Raw genomic sequence first — 21,153 nt, forward strand, 5'->3', positions numbered from 1 at the left:
ACGAGCATTCCTTCGCATTAAGAAAAAAAAATCAAAATCCAAGAGAAAAGGGAGGAGAGCACAGAGTGCTGAGGGAATCAGTGTATGATTTTAAGGACAATGTTCCCATCTAAGTAAAATGTCCAAGAAATGGCTTTTCCAGTATCCACAGGGGTAATTGCTTTTTGTAGTCACTGGTGGCAGCAACAGGGCTTGAGGGAGCAGCATGAGGCTGTGCCAGGGGAGGGCCGGGGAGTTAGGGAAAGGCTCTGCCCCAGAGGGCGGTGGGCATGCAACAGGCTGCCCAGGGCAGTGGGCACAGCCCTGAGCTGCCAGAGCTCAGGAAGTATTGGGACAGAATTCTTCAATATCCTGGTGGATGACAGGCTACTCATGAGCCAGCAGTGTGCCCTCTTGTCCAAGAAGGCCAATGTGATCCTGGGGTGCATTAAGAAGAGAGTGGCCAGCAGGTCGAGGGAGGTGGTCCTCCCCTTCTATTCTGCCCTAACGAGGCCTCACCTGGAGTACTGTGTCCAGTTTTCTGGGCTCCCCAGTACAAAAAGGAATGGGATCTCCTGGAAGAGTCCAGCAGAGGGCCACACAGATGATAGAGGGCATGAAACACCTCCCTTATGAGGAGAGGCTGAGAGACCTGGGTCTGTTCAGCCTTGAGAAAAGAAGACTCAGAGGGGATCTCATCCATGTCTATAAATATCTAAGGAGCAAAGGGACAAGGCTGGACTCTTCTCAGCAGTGTGTGGTGATAGGACAAGGGGAAATGGCCACAAACTGAAGCATAGGAAGTTCCACGCAAATGTGCGTGGGAACTTCTTCCCAGCGCAGTGACGGAGCAGTGGCACAGCTGCCCAGAGAGGTGGTGGAGTCTCCTTCTCTGGAGACGTTCCAGACCCGCCTGGACGCCTACCTGTGCAACCTGGGCTAGGGAGCTGCTTTGGCAGGGGGTTGGACTAGATGATCACTGGAGGTCCCTTCCAACCCCTACAATTCTGTACAGTTCTGTACAACATTGGGTTTGGAACCAGGGGATGGGCTCAGTGATTCTTGTGAGCCCCCTCCAAGTCAGGATGTTCTGTGATTCTACCAACCTAGGGAAGGACAGTGATCAACCAAAATCTTACACTGCACTGAAAAGTCCCGACGTACTCCAAATGGGATGACCTTTGGGGATTGCTGGCGGACTTTTGGTGGTTATATTCCCCCAGTTATATTCCTCTGTTGTTTTGCTTTGTGTGCATTCCGCAGTTGTGTGCAGCTCTCCGAGCCCCACCAGTTCCCATGCAGGGAGGAGGATTTCTTGTACCCCTTCAAGGTTTTTTTCACTCCTTCAAAGAGAAATGTGCTTCACGCATTCAAACAGTGTACTCTGCAGAAACCACAGATCATCTCATCCATATGGAAGTTCCCTTCTGAGAAGAAGGAACTGCCATTTCTGCTCTGTAAAAACTCCCCCTGACCATAAAAAAAGATGACATACATCAGCAATTGGAGCACCTGCAAGAGGAGCCCGTAAACAGTACACTGCAATAAGGAGCAGCCAGAGGTCATGTCTGAGAGTATCTAAGAGCATCAACCAGAGCCGCCCTGGGCAAGACCTGGCACAGGCCTCCAGAGTCATTCAGCAGAGGTGTTTGCCAGAGGAGGATCTGGTCCCTGGCTCATGTTCATGGCACAGGAGCCCAGGAATTGTGAATCTTATCAAAGATTGCCCATTAACAACAACTAGAAGGGAACTAGAATTTCTTGTATCTGTCTTTATAACCAGAGTTGACCAAAAAGTGGATAGCAGGATTGTGGGGTTGAATTTTTCATTTTGAGAAAAAGAGAACAGTAATACATGATTAAAGTTATTGGACTGCAGGAGCTGGTGAGAAACATGACTGAGATTCACACAATTACTGGAACTGTGACCTTCAGAAAAACCACATATGTGGCTGCAGAGGTCTGAGCTCCAGCTTTGGTGTTAAAGGTGACTCTCTGTGGCTGGTTGGGCAGATACTGCTTTATTCACTTCATTAAGAGAAGTAGAGCAGCACTTATTTACCTACTGTGGTCACAGGCAATACTGCACCTCTTAGGCAGTGCAAGACGTGCACTGTACCCTGTGCTGTTCACTGGACAGGGCGAGGCTGGCGTCAGACCTTGTCTTGCACCCAGGTTGAACATAAATCATCTCTTTACAAAACTCAGAAAACGAGCTAAGTCTGGAAATCATGGCAAAGTGTATGCTGAGTGAGCGTCTGCAGGAAGGCCATCCTCTCTTACTCAAGATTTCGGTATGTATCCCGCAGAAAGGCAAACAAAAATAAAGCATGTTGCTTCAGTTTTACACATCTTGCAATAAATCTACTCTCCGCGTGAATTATGGCAAAACTACACACAGCTACTGAGCTTCTGCCTTAATGCACCCGTACTACAGATGGGTTTTGTCCGTATGTGTTTTGGCAGACGGACCTGGCTTGCATTTAAGCTCTGTTATAGCATACAGGGGAAAAAGCGATGGGGTGGGGGAATGATCTTTTTTAAGATACCCTGTTGACTTGCTTGCATAGATGACTAATTAACTTTTGGAAGTTAATTGTTGTATTTTCTACTTGCATTTTTGCTGCACTGTGTATTCCTGCAAGCCAGGATAATCAAAGATAAACTCCAGGCAGGCGCAGCAAGAAGCCTCTCCAACAAAGACTATCTGTTGCAATTAAATGCATCCATGCCATGGCCTTTGCAAACTTATATCCTCAACATGCAGCACTAGTTCTGCTGTGTTCACATTATGGCATTGTCCAAGAAAGCCTTTAAAAAAAAAAAAAAAAAGTCTACCTTTTCCCTGTAAGAAATTTGGTTTTTCATTAAATACATTTGTCAAGAGAAGTGCTGGCTTTCCATGAAAATTCTGGCTCATCCTTGGAACCACCCCTGCCAAATGAAGCTGTCATCTGACATGATGTTGTCAGGGTTCTGGCAGTTGGGTGTTGGACACTTTCTGGTTTCACTCTTTTAATGAAGTCTCAAATCTCCTGTTGGCATGGTGCAGGCTTTCTTGCTTTTAGTTTGCTTTTTTGACACAGTTTCACCATATAAGAGGTAAAGATGGGAGAGTCTTTTGCATTGGCTGCTTGACTGCATTATCATTATTGTTTTATCAGAGCTAAGCAGCTCTTACAGCACCTATATCATCACTTTTCTGACCCCAGTAGGCCAGCCACAGCATGCCAGATGGAGCAGCTGTGACCTGCTGAGCTGCTGCATCTTCCATTGACACCCTCACACTGTGCCTCAGCTCAAATTCATTTTGTTTGGGTTGAACCACTCTGAAGGGTTTGTTAGCCCCAGTATGGTCAGGATATACCAAAGATAATATTTTACACTGGGAACTCTCAGGGAAATCTGAGGATTTCTGTGTCTCCTTCATTCCCATCAGACAAATATTTCCTAGAGTGGACTCTTCTGTTTTTTCTTTTGACATCTTTAGCAAGAATTCCCTTGACACATTATTTTCATTTGAAATGATAAATAAATAAATAAAATTGTATAAAGCTTTGGGCTTTCCCATCCCTACCTTTCTCTCCGTATTTCTCCCACCCTTTTTTTTTCAACCTCTTCAGCTGAAATCGAGCTCTGCTATCACTGCCACTCTACTGCCAACAGGTAGAGGTTAATTCTCAATTATTTCAGTTGCTATCCTGTCATTATTTGCATTTCCAATATATTCCAGCTGTGACAGCACCCGAACCCTTCCCTCTCTCTCCCTTAACTGTAGATTCATAGATTCATAGATACATTAGGTTCGAAAGGACCTACAAGATCATCTAGTCCAACCATCCTCCTATCACCATCCCTACCCACTAAGCTACTAACTGTGTTTCCCTGGCTCAGTGTTCCCCAGTCGCCATGGCACCACCACCAGTGTCCCAGCACAGACCAAGAGCTGGTCTGCAGGTGGTGACAGCCCTGCGCCAGGTGGGAACAATTATGGGAAGAGGTCCTGGTCTGCACTGGTTGAGTTACTGCTGATAGCGTCCAGATAAGCTAACTTAATAAAGCAGTGGCTTAATGAAGCCACATTCCTTGCATCTTGCCTTTCGTCCTGCCTGACTGGGGTGATGCTATCAAGCGGCTACATGGAGCTGGAGGCAGTGCTGGTGCACTGGTGTGCTGGGCACAGAGGGGACAAGTGGAGAGCTCTGTGGAGTTGTATCCTCTCAGATGTGTTTATTGGTGCAAACACTTGACCCTAAATCAGAACTTGTTTCGCCACTCTCCTTTTTCCAGCAGCTGAAGCTCCCTGTTAAAACTTCTGTTACAAAAAGTCCTGACATTTCCTCCTTTCAGAAGCCAGCCTTAATGTTAATGAAACAACTTAATTTCTCCGTGGTTTCATCTTTCAGAGGCTGATATTCTTGCCCAGCTGTATATGTGCTGGTGTTTGCTGCATGCTCGCATGCATGGCTTTGTAGCAACTGCTGAGCAGTTACATGAACTGCTGAGTACATGAACTGCTGAGTTATTCAGTAGCTAGAATTATCAGCGGGGACCGCCTCTTCCCTCTCATTCTGCGTAATGAGATCGCTGCTGTGCAACGTTGATTAGATATGTCAACCTGCAGCTGGATGTCTGAAAATGAGTATTGCTATTAAAATGCCTTTGCTGATGATCAGCTTGTGTGTCCATCATTTTGACAGATTTCACCTCAGGAATGTGGAAAGCATGCAGGAATCCCAAGGTTGCAATGTCATGTTCGGGGAAACGGGTACTGGTGTATTGTATTTCCTGTGAGTTAACCCTAAAGTAGCAGTTTCCTTGGCAAAATCATGCTGATGGCTGAAGCTTGCTGCTGAGCACAGGCTGTGCTGAAAGAGATCCATTATCCTGAACTGGGAACTGAGTGTGATGGGGAATCATTTTCTGGAGTGTAAGTCTGAGGACAGGGCATCCCTCCTCTATACTATTCCTTTTGGTGTGATTGAAAGCGTTCATTTGTGGGGAAAAAAAAAAAAGGATGTTTGAAGAAAATATTTCCAAATCTTCTTACTGGTTAATCATGGAAAAATTGAAAGGGAGGCTAAAAAAGGTGAAATAATTTCTCAAGAACATCTCTGTTCTTTGTGGAACTCATTCCCAGAAGATATTGTTGAGGCTATGGATTCTTTAAAGGTTTTGGACAGGTGCTTAAGAGAGCACGATTTTCCTGGTTGACTTGAACAGAGCGTGCCTCTGTGCAAGGCTGTACATTAGGGAACAGGGCAGCATTACACAGCCACTGCTCAGCACTTGGCAAGCTCTTGGGCATGGCTGCTTTCACAGCCCTTGGATGGAGGTGTAGCTGGATGTTCTTGCATGGGGACTTCCTTCATGCCATGGGTACAAGGAGCTATGCATCCACAACTTCAGCACATGCACGGTGGCTTCGGGAGAGGAATTGAGATGGTGCAAGCAGTCTGAAGCAGTCTGTCAGAAGAAGCCAGGAGGATGTAAAACCCCAGTTTAGCAACAGGAAAGCCAAAAGCTGGGTGATCCGAGAGGAGAGGAGGAAGCTTCAGCAAGATGTTCAGCCACAAGTCCTTCTCTGGGAGTAGGATGCGCACTGAGCTCTGCATGTACTGCCCAAGCTACAGCAGTGCTTTTCTGGGGCCTAAGCCTGGAAATCAGGTGGGAATTCCCAGGGAAAAGGGAAGAAATGGTGACAGCTGCTGCTCCCATTTCTTTTGTTAGTTCTGTCTGTCACAACCCACAGCCTGGAATCTCATGGCCATTCTCTCCCATCAGCCAGCCCTCTCTCCTCTCAAGATGGGCTGTAGGCAAACCTTTGTCAGACTTCCCTCTTCTGCAGACAGGAGGAGACGAATGTGCACTTGGAAAGCCATTGGCGTGGCTCATGGTGTATGAACAGCCTCCCCATGCACCTTTGAACCCATTCCTCCTGCATTTGTTTGTCTTGCAGATAAAACTTCACAGCACTGTTTGGAGAAAAGTCTAATGAGGGACCACTGTTTGCATAACAAAGCGAGGCTTCCTCTTCAGATGTTCAACCTTCATTAAGCATAATTTATATTCCAGCTAATCTTTGGAAGCGGATAAAATATGGAGCCAAAGTTTGTTTTTACATAGTTTGGAGTAAGGCGTTGTTTGTTTTAAGTGGTCAGTTGCAACTGACAGCTGATTTATATTCAACATAATGATGATTTGTGATGGGTGCAGATTGTCGTGGGGAGTGTTGTGTCACTGACTGCCATGGCTTTAGCACTCTTCATGTCAATTACTGAGTGAAAAGATAAGAGCAAATGGATGTTTTCAGATATTTCAACAGATCCACAAAGCATGAATAACTGAATTTGTAAAATACTTGGTTTTTTTTTCCTTCTAAATATCATGTTAGCTACATTGAATAGTACACCGAGTGTTAGCTTGCTTCTCTGGCAAGTCCCAGTCTCCACCACCTGGAGTCCTTCGCAGGTCACTGAGCCCCTTCAGCCAGCAGCTTTTGGGGTTGTAAGGTGCAGCAACACCCTGCTCTAGTGTGCTGCATAGAAAGAAAACAGCATGGTGTACAATAAATGCATTTAATTTCTCATCACTTTGACTTTGTTCATATCATAGGCACATTAGAAGAGTCTGATCCTACTGAGTCTTCACTATAGTTCTGACCCCCCTGCCAGTATGAGATGCACTTTTCCACTACAAATGAAATACTCAATATATTTCACTTATCACCTTCAAGTTTTATTAAAAGATGAGAAATGACTGATAACATTTATCTTGTTTGAACTCCTAGCTGAGCCTTACCCCTTTCTGCAAGTTTACATTGTAATGACAGATGTTTGAAAACACCCTTCAGCATATCAAGAAAATTACAACCTGGCTTGTGTATGAGGACAGCACTGAGGTGTGCTGTGTCCTTTCAACACATGAAAGCAGGATTTTTAGATGACTGTGATCCTTTCCAGTTCTCTGAGCAGAGCAACATACATACTGTGGATTGACTGGTGGCTTCCCATGTTGTGTTCCTTAGTGCTGAGAACAGCTCAGGATCCTCTGATGGTTTGGTTCAGAACATCCATCAATCTATCTATAAAAGTTTTTAACAGAGGTGCCAACCTTTAGAGAACATGTTAATTTATCTATTTATTTATTTTATTATTTTTCAGGAAAAAATGCTGTAAGGGTTATAAGTTTGTTCTTGGACAGTGCATCCCTGAAGGTATGTGGTTTTGCTGTTCTTACCTCTCCTGTCCCTGTGCATTTGTCTTTCCCTGTGTGCTCTGTTCTCTCTGCTGCTATCTTGGAGAGCAACCTGGTATAGCCTGGGCTGTACCACATACATCAGATTGGGAACTGTTTCCAAGAAATGGTTGTGGAAAGAAAAAGAAACAAAAAACAGGATCTTCCAAAGGTTTCATTTAGCATGCCAAGTCTTAATCCTCCCTGAGTACATGTGGTCGCACAGATCTTGTAACAGGACCTGGTGCAGAACCAGGACACAGAGCCGCATGCTGCTCTTGGCTGTTCATGCTGGAGCCATCTGTGCATCCAGGAACTCATATGCTCCTGCGGTCTAGCAGATGAGATTTGGCTTGGAAATGCATGGGGTGACCAAATGAATTAGTCCTGCTTCTGTGACCTGTTTCCTGAGGGCATCAGCAAGGTGCAAGCATCACCATACAGCATCTCTTTTCCACCACCTTTTCTGGCTGTGGACATGGCGAGACTGGAAATTACTTGGGATGGTTCATACCACAGTGAAAAGGAAACCTACCGCTCCTGACAGGCTGCCTAGAGGCTTTACAAAGAGAATGGTGGCATCCAGTGCTCAGAGATGGTTGATTGCACATCTCTTTTAAGAAAAAGGGTGAGGTCTACCTGCTTTAACCATCACTCCTCACACTTTGCCCAACTTGGGTGAAATTGGCTCTGAAGTTGTAGGAGAAGAGGAATACAGAAACAAAGGGCCAGAGTCAACAAGACAATAAACCTTGTTTCCTCCAAAAAACAGGTTAAGTGGATGGCTTATGGTAACGGCATTTTCTCAGTTTGAGACAGTGATGTTTCATGAAGAAAAGTGCCAAAATAACATACTTGGGCTATCACCTGTTTTTTTGGATTTCAGTGTCCAGCCAATATGGATTAAAACCCAAACTCCAGTCCTGCCATTGTTGGTTTTTTTCCTTCTTTTTTTTTTTCTTTTTCCTTTGTATCTTAGCTGTTGACTGGAAAAACTCATGGATTCGTTGCAGAAAATAATAAAAAAATTAAAAACTCATATTCTAAAAATAGAAAGTGTACATTTGCTCCTTCCATGAAGAGGAATGGCTCACGCTGCCAATATGGGCCCAGGGAACTGGGTGGGGTTTGGGCATCGTTGGTGCTCACAAGGTTGTCCTTGGTCTGTGGTTTTGCAGCTTTGTCTCAGGGTGTGCAGTCTGAGATGATGGCTTCAGTGTGTGTGTGATGGACACTTGGAGGAGGTGGTTGTGCTGGGTTTGTTCAACCCTGTTTGTGCGTAGGAGGAAGAAGCCATGAATCCTTTCAGGATGGAAGAAGGCCAGGGCTCTGCAGCTTGGCCTCCTGCTTTCCTATTGATTCTAACACTTTTCTATGCTGTTGTTTTTACTAAATATAATGGATACAGCAGAAGTAATAGGAGCAAAAATAAAGTGAGAGCCATGGCAATAAATTATAGCAGGGTTCTAATTCTCATCTCTTGAGGTTTTAGGTGATTATGAAAGCAGCTTTTATTGTGTACCCACTGACTTTATTTAATCCTGCCTATTAACTGCATCTCAGTAACCTGAGTTTCTGCCACTCACTGAATTTCACCTCTGGCTGTGGCTGCTCTCCCTTTGTCTTTTCACTCCCTTTTCAGTTCAATACGTATTTTTCCTTGAACTCCACAGCCCACAGCAGTTGCTTTAATGTCCAAGACAATCTAGGCCATCAGTGTAGAGATGAGAAACATGATTCAGTGAAGCACTTCTTTCGTTTACTCTGTTACAATACATCACTTGGCTCTTTGCACATTGTTTTGGCATAGTCTTGGAGGAGAAGCTGTATGAAATGCATATCTCGAGACAGGAACATAAATACATTGCAGATGTGAGCTTATTAGAGCACATCTGCACGTTTTAACCCAGTGCTGGCAAGTTAAAGCCCAGAGAAGTAGTTCCAATCTCATCTTCTCTGTGGTTTAACAGTGGCTACAGAGAGGGCGGCTGGGAGAGGACTAGACCCTTCCCTTGCCCATCAGCCTTCCTCTTAGGCAGCTGCTGTCTGAACACTGCTCTTTCCCCAAAGAGTTGTCCATGTCCTTCTTTCATTTTTGTCCTGTTTTTCCTCATCTATCTTTGAAGAGCAGTAGATATCAGTGCAGCCCAGTGAACCTGAGTCCATGCCACTATATCCTGCATTTTGCTGGCTTTGGACTCAATATCTCTCTCCAGGTTTCAGCTGCAAGAGCAGGGAACCAGCACCATTGGGAAAGAGAGGGGTTTCCTTTGTGTGTCTGATGTGTGCTCTACTTGGACAGCAAAACAGGTCCAAATGGGCTTTTTGCCCTTTTACCAGAATAGTTTCCCTCTTCTTTGCCTTGGAAACTTATAGCTCCAAGTAGATCATGTCTGACAGTGTTGCCCATGTAAAAGTAGAGCTGTAGTCTGAAACAGGTTCTTGGGAGAGCAGGCTCCCTGCCATTCATTAGTTGAGTTGCTTGTCTTCAGGCTTATTGACTGCAAAGTACTCCATGGCAGACAAACACTAATAAGATTCACTTTTTCCTCACTAATGCTATTTCAGAAACTTCCTTGGTGCAACCTTCTGTGTTGCATTGTCATTCCTAAATTCACTGAAGCATGTGTAGAGACGGTTTTTACTTCAGTCCTTAATATTTTCCTGAGGTCTGAAACCACCTGATCTTTTCTATATGCCTTTGATTCATCCTCAAACCATGTTTCTGAGGCTGGCCTGGTGGACAAGGGGCAGGTATGTGAGGGAGCCTGTATTCTCAATTCTGCAGAGCATGCAGAGGTGGTGCAGCACAGCCGATAACTGCAGTGCCTTTTGCCCAGTTTTGCTCTTAGGGTGAGGACTATTCCTAAGGGAGTCACTCCACATGGGACCTGTTTAATGTAGAGGAAAGGAGTCTGAGGGGAGATGTGACAACAGGTTTTATGTGCAAATGCTGCAAAGGGGAAAGCTTCTTTATGGCCATGGAGTGGAGGACAAAAATAAAAGGCTTTAATGTCATTAAGGGGAATTTGGAATAGGCATTAGTAAAAACATCACCCTCTGCAAGAATATTTCATCTCTGGAATGTGAGGTACTACCGTCCTTGAGGGTTTCCTAAATGTGGGTTACTTGAGCTTCTTAGGAAAGGCTTGCACGTAGCTAATCCTTGGGGTAGGAGGTGGCCCCTTCCAGCTCTGTTGCTTTTTTTTTGGAAATATTTCTTTCCAATTTTGTTAGCACATATCTATTCATGGAGACACAGTGAGGACTGTGATAATTTTTCCTCAGCTCTGAATAGACTGAACAGGACAAATTTTGGAACAGGCTAAAAACAGCAATGTGAGGGCAACTGGCTAAGACACAGCTGAGCAAGGGCATGCTCTCTCATGCTGCAGCACTATTCTGCCCCATCTCCTGCCTGCAGCCAGCAGTGGTGCCAGGAGTTCCGTGCAGCACCTAGCACTCAAACTCTGCTGCTGCACAGGGGCCAGCCATTGAAACCAACCAAGTCTGTGTGGAAAATTAAAACTGTAGCCGTGTTCAGAAAAATCGCCTCTAGCACTTCATGACTATTTATTACTTCCACACTTTGCATCTGCACTGAAAAAGCCCAAACTATGCACAAAGTTGTCCAAATTTGAAGGCAATGGCCGTGTATTCCTTCCAAATCCGGGCATCTGCACTGTTCCACCCCAACCACAGCACCACGGACACAGCTGGCATTAAAGCCAACCCATCGTGAAGTGCAGTGGAAAGAAAGGATGCCTGCTATTCAGAAGGTAACAAGCACCAGAGAGGAAATGCTTGGCACTGGACACAGCATTTTTCAGCTGAAGGAGCTCTGGTGTGCCATACTGGTGCTGGCACACTGCAGCCCTGTTAAGCCCCATTTGGAGGACTTTTTCTAACCATACACACAGTCACTTCTGCCCACAGTGCTTCACATGTGTTCTGAATACTCCATACAGCAAATGTGGTTTCACTCGCTTTTCCATCTATTAGTTCACTTTAATTGTTCGGAAAAATCATCATTCGTAGAGATGTCTGCTAGTCATTAGCATGAGTCAGTAATGAGTGGGGGTTTTAATCATTTCATATTGTGTATATGGAAATACAGTAGATTGCTGGGAGCTTAGTCGAAACATACACGTTTGGGTGTTGTGTGTTATGTCTGGAGCAGAGGTGGTGTGGCCTTCTGCTGTGGCCACGCTGTGCTCTGTTGCTGCAGGATCATCAGCCACAAGCACTGTGATTCACTGCATGCAGGGCAAAATAACCTCAGAGGTTGGCTGTGGCATAAAACCCAACCCTCAGCAGGGTGACCTGAGCTGGTATGGAGGCTGGATGCTCCTCCAGCTCCTTTCTTCTCCTAGGATTTTGAAATGGGACCTCAGGCAGTCTTCTGGGATCTCGCTGACAAGCATGGGTAGTGACTAAATGTATCCTAATTTTCACATGGCTGTTATTAGGAGTGATGATGGTTTTGCAGCAGCGTGTTCTTCACTATGAGGTTTATAGCTGGGTTTGAACAGTTACTGTGTGATTTTAATTACTTTTCTTTGTGATATATTTTCTGCCTGGATTTGGCAGTTTGCCTTACTGTGTTTCCCAGTACTTTGCATAGGAAACACTGATATCAGCACTTAAAGACTGTGGAAGAAAATAGCAAAAAACTTTAAGGTCACATAAAATTTCTGAAAATTCTTCTTAAATTCTGCAAACTGGGTAAATATTCCTTGCTTAAAAGCCAGTTTTGATAAATAGCCCAGCTGCCATGAGGTGCATTAAAAGAGATGGCCAGAAGGTCAAGAGAAGTGAACCTCCCCCTCTCCTCTGCCCCAGTGAGGCCACATCTGGAATTCCATGACCAGTTCTGGACTCCCCCGATCAAAAAGACAGGGATCTCCTAAAATAAATTCAGCAGAGGGCCACAAAGATGAAAAAGGGCTGGGAGCATATGAAGGAAGGCTGAGAGACCTGGGTCTGTTCAGCGCAGGGAAAAGAAAACGGAGGGGATCTGATAAATGTTTGTAAATATCTGCAGGGAGGCAAATGGATGAGCTCTTCTTGGTGGTGTGTAATGACAGGACAAGAAGTAACAGCTTAGAACTTGAACATCGAAGTTCCATAGTAACATGTGGAAGAGATTCTTTACAGTAAGGGTGACAGAGCCCTGGAACAGGCTGCCCAGAGAGGTTGTGGCGTCTCCTTCTATGGAGATATTAATCTGGATGTCTACCTGTGTGACCTATTGTAGGTACCTGCTTTAGTAGTGGGGTTGGACTCAGTGATCTCTTGAGGTCCCTTCCAATCCCTGCAGTTCTGTGATCCTGTGATAAGCAGTAACAGTTTTACTGTAATTCTTCATTTACAACTGCAGGCTGTATTTCTAACTTTCTTCAACTCTCAATAACAGTTAACTTTATTAATTAGCAAAGAGAAGGGTGAAATATTTGCCATCAGACTACCATCTGACTGTTGCCATTGGTATGTCTCCTAACCATGCATTTCTCTCCCCAGACTACGATGTGTGTGCTGAAGCTCCATGCGAACAGCAGTGCACAGATAACTTTGGACGGGTGCTGTGCACTTGCTATCCCGGGTATCGCTACGATCGGGAGAGGCACAGGAACAGGGAGAAGCCATATTGCCTCGGTGGGTAGAAGTGCTTCTCTCTGGTTCATGATGTGTTTCCCTTCTTCAGGTTCTTTAGGGGTCAGTGTAGATTTGAAAACTTTTTTATTTTCTTTACGATTGCAGATTAAATGCGGCTTTCAAGTCTGCTAAGGGTTGGTCCCCTTGACTAAGATATCTAAATCCTCCTGAAATTATGGGTGGGCAGTACCTAAAAAATAGCCATTCAGGATATTTATTCAGAATTTAAAATTCCGAAAGCAAGGACCTAGTTGAGGACAATTCATTTTCCTGTGGCACTCACTCAGCTGTCCTTATGTGGCTGACACAAGGAGCTGTGTCCTGCCTGGTTTGCCATGCCAGAGAACCGGTGTCATCAGGATTGAGCTTTCAGTGAGCTGTCAGGTGCAAAGAATGGCCACACGGTGCTCACTGATCAAATGACAGGTGTGTTGCCAGTTTGCACAGAGCTCCAGCCTGAAGAAGCAGCAGTGCTGCAACCACTGATTTATTTAAACCTTAAATCTCCTGCTACTTAAAAGGAAGATGTTTATTTCTCTGAGGTATAAAACCTCCAGCTTTAGGACACTTTCTGCTCTCACTCTTCTCTAGATATTGACGAGTGTGCTGCCAGCAATGGGACGCTGTGCTCACAGATATGCATCAACACTATGGGCAGCTACAGGTGTGAGTGCCACGAGGGCTATACCCGGGGGGAAGATGGCAAGACATGTACCAAAGGAGATAAAGGTATGTGCTGTTGGGGTTAAGGTCTGTGGCCAAAGAGTCTGCTTCACGTAAAGTTCTGTCTGGCTGTCAGGAAGCACTGCCGTATGTGCACATGATGGAGCACTGGCACTATTTGCCCAAAGAGGCTATGGACAGCCCAGAGATCAAGAGATGTAGGAAGAAAATTTCCCAAAGGCTGACACTTAGAAGCCTCCACTAATTTCATCTGATAATTTCATTGACTTCAGTGAGGTTATTTGGCATTTGCATGCCTTCGTCTGAGATCAGCGCACAGCTCTGCGTTGGGTGGCTGGTGCCTCTGGGCACTCAAGCACTCAGAAAATGAGTGCCTGGGAATTCCACATACTTTTAAGCATTATTTAAGTCAAAGGCTCAGTCGTGTTGAATAACACCTGAATTTTGCTGACCTGCAACGAGTTTGCATGTCTCATGAATGCACTTAATTGTGGGTTTTTTTCCACTGAAAGTAGTCTGTGATGGAAAAGAGTGAGAGTGAGGGCTTGTTCTTCCTTTTCAATGCTGTTGTCAGAGTATGAATGTGTACTGAGTGTAAATGACTTTAAAGTTGTTGACCTCATCCCAGTTATTAAATTACAGCATTTAGAGTACTGAAGATTAAATACTGATACGGTAGTTTAAAAAGCAGGGAGGAAGAAAACAACATGTGCTCTAGAAAACAAAAATTAAAAAAAGGGGGGTGGAAATAAAAAGAAAACATCACTCTTCTGATGAACGTCATCTTACTGTAGGTTCATCTATTAATGTCTGAGCACATATATCATTGGGTGCTCCAAATCCCACTGGATGGACAAAGCAATTTTTAATTTTGATTTTCCTCTGAAAATCAAATGGAGTGACTGGAGCCTCTCCATTAACATTAGTTGATCTTTGTCATTTTCAAACATTCAGGGTTTTTTTTTTCCCTTTATAAGTATGTGCGTGTGTTTGGTCATTAAGGAAATACATATAGCATAAATAATCCCCTTGAAAATAGCTTTTTTAGCTAAATTTTCCTCTTGCTAATTCAAATTTCCTGACAGGGCAATGTCCAAAGCATTTGGGATCACTGACCGCTGGAGACATTCAGTGCTTTGGAAATCATTGGCATATTTGAAAATAGCATTTTTACATTGCACAGGCCATTAAAACAGTTACACCCTGTTTTAAGGTTTACTGCGAGAAACACGTAGGGTCCCTCTCTCCGGGTTCATGCTTCCTGTGTGTTTGCTGGGGAATTATCACTTGTGCTCGTCCTGCCATTCCTGGAGGCTGCAGTGAGAGCACCATCTTTAGCTCTGACAAGTGGGCTTGACTGAATGCTCTGGATTTGTTAATGGGGCATGAGTGCAGCGAGCATTTCTCCTGCATCCACAGTAATGTTGTGTTTGACAGAGACTATGCAGCCACCCACTCTGAAGCAGGCACATTAAACCATCTCAGCAGGCTGAGAGCAGATAATGCAACACAGATGATCCACAAAGCAGCCTCCGTGCAAAGACCGCCCGCAGCACAGCTCCTGCAGAGCTCTGCTCTGCCAGCATCTCCTCGTCCAGCATCAGCATTTGATTATGGGCAAAGAAAACACGTCGCTCCCTGAGCTGCTTTCTTACTGATAGCACTGTGGAGTTCAGCAGTGCCTTGCTTAGATGGAAGGCTCTGCGTCACCCTTGAGCAGAGGGTTCAGAAACCCTCCTTAAATGAGGCTACTTGAAACCTTCTCTGCAGTAATCATAGTTTTCTTGTGAAATGAAAACAGGTTATGTAAGTGTCTTGCTCAACGCTGGCCAAACTGACCCTGGTGGGTGACCTCAGTATGTGCACCGTGCGTGGGAGGCAGTGGCTGATTGCTGCCTGCCCCTCTGGCCCAGCCTAGGTGGCTTCTGGCTTTGTCCGTGCTTTAGTCTGGCTTTATTCATATTTTTGGTCCTGACAGAGGATCAGCTGGGGGCAGAGAGAGTGTTTGATGAATGACTCCTTCTTTGGGCAAATCAACACTCATGCCTGGTACGAGTTAGGGATTCCATCTCCCTTCCCGGGACACAGCTCACTCTTGCTTATGTGACGCTGTTGGACTTCTTCCTCAGATAAAGCAACCCAACTGGGTTTGCAGAAATCTCTCTGGTGTGATATTTTCCAAACATTAGTTGACCCCCACACTGTTCACTTCCACAGACTGCTACAGCCCTATTTATCTACAGTCGTCAGCCCCATGTACCACATCTTTCTGGAAGGTGAACTGCATTTATGATGAAATGAGGGGCCAATTTCACTGCTTCTTAATCCGCACATAATTCTACTGACTGTAGTGGGATTGCTCAAGGTTTTAAACAGCAGAGGCTCTGGCAGTTTCTTCCTATGACCGCATGTTGCTGTCAGCAGCATTTCTTAACAATGTGTGTGTGTTGTGTAAGGGAACTCATTTGGTATGATACCTATTAAAACAATCTTGGTTAAGACTAGTATCAAAGCCAGTTTTGAGGGGGAATTTTTAAATAGGACAGTCCCCTATATGGGCCTTAGTAAATCTTACAAAGTTCCAGTGACAAACACGTCAAAACACTCCCACTTTTTTAAAAAGAGCTGAAAAATTTGAGAAGGGTAAACCCCATAAGAGAACCACAGTACTGATTTATAGTCAGGAGAAAACTTGCCTTATAGAAATATCAAGAGGTGTCCTCATAACAGTTCAACAGATACTTGTTAAGGGGGAAAAAAAATGAAGAAAAAAAAACCTACGTGCTGTAAGCTCTATCAGAGATGAGCACAAAGGCTTTGATGGGATTAAAAATGATCAATAACAGAAATACAGCAGAGCCAGATACTACATGTTCAGATATGGTAACAAAAATTTCAAAGTCCTAGGAGATGCTGTGGCCAAATAAATGGTCATGGAAACAGAAGAGCTTTAATTTGGTTAAACTATTTTATGTGAAGGTCAGTGGAAAAGCCCCTGAAGTATCTTTTGACCATAAACTTTGAGCCATCCAAGCACTGCACAGAAAGCTGTTCAGCTATGTGCCATCAAGTAGGGCTGGGAAGCTCCAAAAGCAGGATGCTTACTGTAAAAAACATGCTAAATAAACTAGAGAGAGCTGAGGATTACCAAGATGCCATAAAACTGCAGTGTTAGGTACAGGCAGGTAGTGACTGGGAAATCCCACAGCCTTTGCTTCCTGATCTGATTCAGGACTAGCAGCGAGGCCATGCTACTGGTGGTCATTCCAGCATCTTTCCCTTGCAGTCCTAGATGCTATCTGTGATAAGAGAAGACCATATGTGATGAACACCCAATGGACTAAACCTACTGAAAATCTGTTTTACCTAATTTTGTGCATTGATGGTCTGTAGATGACCATCTTATGAGTGCAGTGCTCCTTACAGGACAACGTAAACATTTAGAGTCAAGTACCACATGACACCTTTAGTATTAGAAAATTCAGTTAGCATTAAAAATAATGCAGACTTCTTCATAATCAATACACAGTTAGGAAAAGATGTAGGGCTTTAAAGCTGAAGTGAGGAAGACAACACAATCCCTAAGTACACTGTAGTTGATGATACTTTTTGAAGACTTACTGGATTTACCCAGGAGCACCTGCAGTTTTTCCATTACAGGGCATGGTCTGAGGGATCGGTGCTCCAGGGTGTCCAAGAACCCTTACAGGTGACACTGTACACGTGCAGAGCCACTGTATACTCATGCTTTTCAGCAACTGTGTGTGTAAGAAAAACTGCTTATCTAGAGTTTGCAAGCATGTGTTTTGGAAACCATGTTTCTCTTTCAGTGGACATCTGTCAAAACATGCTTGTTTGTTTAAGATGCAAAAGTGACTCATTGTGTACAGGACCAGGAAAAGGACACATACAAAGAAGTATTTGCAGTACCTCTTACAATTTGAATAATCTCAAGGATTCTTGAAAATATCCCATTCTTATGTCATATCAACTGCTGTGTCTCATGTGGATTTAAATCCCTATCATTACTCTCAATCCCAATCTCTGGTCAAGCTGATTCCATCATGCAGAGGAAAAAGCAGTAATGATAAAGAGCAGTTTTTGCCAAGTGAATGAAATGACCGCGTTGTGAGGAGTTTTACTATGATTTATAGCATATGAAAATTTGCCCTTCAGGGCACTGTAAATCCACTCAGATCTGTAGGAATGGTCTACCCTAAATGCGAAGATAAAAGAAGGGGTGTAAACTTTTTCAGGTATTAAAAAAGATAAATACTTCAGTGACAGTTAACTGAAAACAGCTGCCTTAAAAATAAGCTCAGAGCTGTCCCTGAAAAATTTTCAGCCTTACACAGCAACTCACAGTCAAGGTGTTAATAACGGTGAGATTGCCTCTTCTTTTCACAGTCTGGGGGAAGGCAACGACCTTTAAGACTCCAGTTGCTTTTGCAATTACTGTATGAACATCTTTTCCTTGGATCTTTGTATTTTATTGGAAACTGCTTTCTTTCAGCTGGACTTTCTGAGAAGTCCGAAAACGTGGCAAAACCAGGGACATGCTGTGCCTCTTGTAAGGAATTTCATCAAATAAAGCAGACCGTTTTACAACTGAAGCAAAAGGTATGGACATTGATTAGTCATGTTATCAGACCTGCATGTTTTACTACAACTGAGTATAAATTTTAAAGTGTTTGGAACTGTCACTGCCATGTGGCTCTTCTGCCAATAAAGATGATGGCAACATGTTTTAAAATTGCGTAGGAAGAACATCTCTTCCTTATGCTTTCACACTGCTTGTAAGCAGACTGTGAACCAAGCTTGTGGTAATAGGATCTGGCAAAAACGCATTGTGACATGAGCCCAGGTTTCTTGACAAGATGCACTGTCCTCAGTTTTTCAGTCATTCTGAATGGATGGGATTTTGAACTTGATCTACCTCAAGTATATGTAAGTGCAAGACATTCTGCTGATGGGGGAACATGGGAGAATATGATTTTGCATTACCAAGTTGTTGATACAGGATGCTTGTCAAACAGGAGGTGTGTGGCTAGACAAAAAAACATCACCTGCACACACATCAGCTTTGATTATTAAAAAAAAAACAACAGCCATGAGTTGATCACATTTCACACTAAAAGCTTCCCCTTCCCCTTAGCTTTATCTGCTCTTATGTGTGACCTCCTTGTGCATTTTGGTAGGATTTTAGTAATGCAGATACTCAGGGTTTGGAGAACCAAGTACAGAGGTGCAGATGCCTCTCTTGGGGACACTTCCTCCAAATGAATTCAAGTTCTCTGAAATGGACACGCTCTGCAGGAACAGTCCAAGCAATCCATGTTGGCACGCTGTCATCATTTCAGCCGAGCAGCTCACTTAATTTCATTGTGTCAAAACATGAATTGGTATTTTCACCTGTTGCAATTAATGTTATTCATTCAGTGTAATTTATATTAGGGAGAAAGGAATCTTGCCTCACTAAAATTAAATATACCGAAGTGTGACATATTCTTTATTTCGAGAATCTCAACAACAACAACAACAACAGCAACAAAAACTGTTTTCCTTATGAGTCCGTATGCAGACAAATGCAACAGCCACGTCATTTCACACATGGAAGAAATTCTGGTTTTCAGACAGCTCCCGCTAGCGGACAGTGAGAGGGATACAGAGGAGCAGCACTGCAGAGTGCCTGTGCCCATCTGCAGCAGGAGCAACTGCTCACACCGGCCTGGGTGCTGTTGGCCAATTTATTTGCTCCAAGAATGCATGGAAATGAATCGCCTGGATGAATGGAAGGTTTAATTTGTCTAAATTCCAGCATTGGGAGCCTCTGTCCTGAGAGTCTAGCACTGCTGGTAACCTGTTGCTGTGTGCACTTGTTGCACAGAATCTGTGGCTGTGCCTAATGCTAATTCCCGCCATAGTTCATAGCTTAAATTTTACCCAAGTATTTTCCCTGTGAGTCTTGATCAATGTGGCATTCTCAGAGAAAGCCCATTGAGCTACAGCTCATGCAGAGCTGGAACAGATGATCTCTAGATACCTTCAGCATCTCTTACCCTGCACCATACAGAGCTTTTGCCCACACAGAGGTGATCTGGCCATGCTGCTCCTCCACCCAAGTAGACACAAAACTTTTGTGTTTCACTAACAGCTCCCTGTGGACATCTCTCAATATCTGTGGTTGAAGCTGTTCTGTTTTGTACATAAAAAATTCATTACTGGCTGCCAGAGAGACAATTTATGGGAGTAAGCCTTTAGTCTTCAGTCTTGTGGTTAAAGATTTTGAGTTTTCAAACTTCAAATCGAATTATGTATAGCAGAAGAGTCTCAGAAGGATGCAGTCCAGCAAATGCTACAGCTGGGAACTGGAGTGTGCTTCTGGAAGTCAGAGGTGTGGTTCTGGGTCTTCTTAGGAAAAGAGGGAGTTGAAGTGAAGCCTCTGGAGAGTGCATAAACTATTGGGTTAAAGAGGATGGGTGATGTCACCAATACCTTCTCAGAGGATTGCCCCACTAATTCCAGATCCAACATAAGAATAGGATGGATCAAATACAAATATTCAACTCACGTCGTTACCAAGTGGGCTGCACTGACCTCCTGATTTACTAGAGGGCTGTGACCTCAGACCTTGCAGGAAGGAGGAAAAGCAGAAAGCTGGAAAAGCAGGGGACATGCTGACACGCTGACACATAGTCAATAATTTTTTAAGAAGTCAAGTAAGCAGTTGAATTCTTGGTGTCAAAGCATTGCTAGATCCTATGGCACGGATTTATTTAAACATCTTAATTAGAAATCCCTGATCGAATTCTACAACACTCCTACCAAGAAGCACTATCAGAGTTGTATAGACCACAGGTCTAGAAACTACCCAAAATTTCAGATGCAATACCCAACACTGAATATATGGGATCTTATTTCTAGCACTGTCTTTCTTTAAAATAGACCCTCACTAATATTTGCATGCACGTGGAAAAATATTTTTCCAGGGCCATTGAGATTTGGAGCTGGGAGGGGAGAAAGCCAAGGTCACTCTGCATCAAGATCCTGGTTCGGTTAAAAGGTGAAAGAGAAAATAGTCTAGTGAGTATAGCCAATCCCTGAGAAGATGTGAGTCAGTATCAAAAACACATGGTTTGGCCACAGTACATGTAACAGCCATTTTCTGTCCAGAAGGTATCAAAGAGCAGTGAGCTAGACCAGATCCTGGGTATTTTGGCATTCCTGGTGTGTGCCTTAAGTCCAGCTGACTCAGTGGGGAAGCATGTGTAGATGCTTTCAGAGCAGCTATGTGATCTTTTTTTTCACTAAGTTATTGTTAAAACAGCCTTGCTGGCAGGAACAAGTCAGTACTTTATTTATGCAACAGAAAAGAATACACTTCTAAATCTTCTTCATGATGAGTCCCTGCGACTAAATACATCTTTTTAATCCAGACTGGCCATTTGCAATGTCATCTGAGGAGCCATTCACGACAGGGACTGTGCAGTAACTAACAGCTTCCCCAGGTGGATCCAAGCTCTGGAGAGGAGATCCATTAATAAGACACTCAGTGCTGGCTACTCCCAAGGAGAAATATTCACTTTTTCTTCAGTGTGA

The 21,153-nt window shown here is 44.0% G+C and overlaps 1 protein-coding gene across 1 annotated transcript in view; it reads left to right on the forward strand.

Moving 5' to 3' along the window:
• Positions 1–21,153, forward strand: part of CCBE1 (collagen and calcium binding EGF domains 1) — a 90,022-nt gene that overhangs the window by 61,816 nt on the left and 7,053 nt on the right. Inside the window, exons 3-6 of the mRNA XM_065740010.1 lie at positions 7,143–7,195; positions 12,736–12,870; positions 13,462–13,599; positions 18,068–18,174. Of these exons, the coding sequence (XP_065596082.1) occupies positions 7,143–7,195; positions 12,736–12,870; positions 13,462–13,599; positions 18,068–18,174 (433 nt within the window). The remainder of the gene's footprint in view (positions 1–7,142; positions 7,196–12,735; positions 12,871–13,461; positions 13,600–18,067; positions 18,175–21,153) is intronic.

Source organism: Cyrtonyx montezumae, unplaced genomic scaffold (genome assembly GCF_038088225.1).
Source record: "Cyrtonyx montezumae isolate F1298 unplaced genomic scaffold, pur_monq_1.0 scaffold_25, whole genome shotgun sequence".
Lineage (NCBI taxonomy): Eukaryota > Metazoa > Chordata > Aves > Galliformes > Odontophoridae > Cyrtonyx > Cyrtonyx montezumae.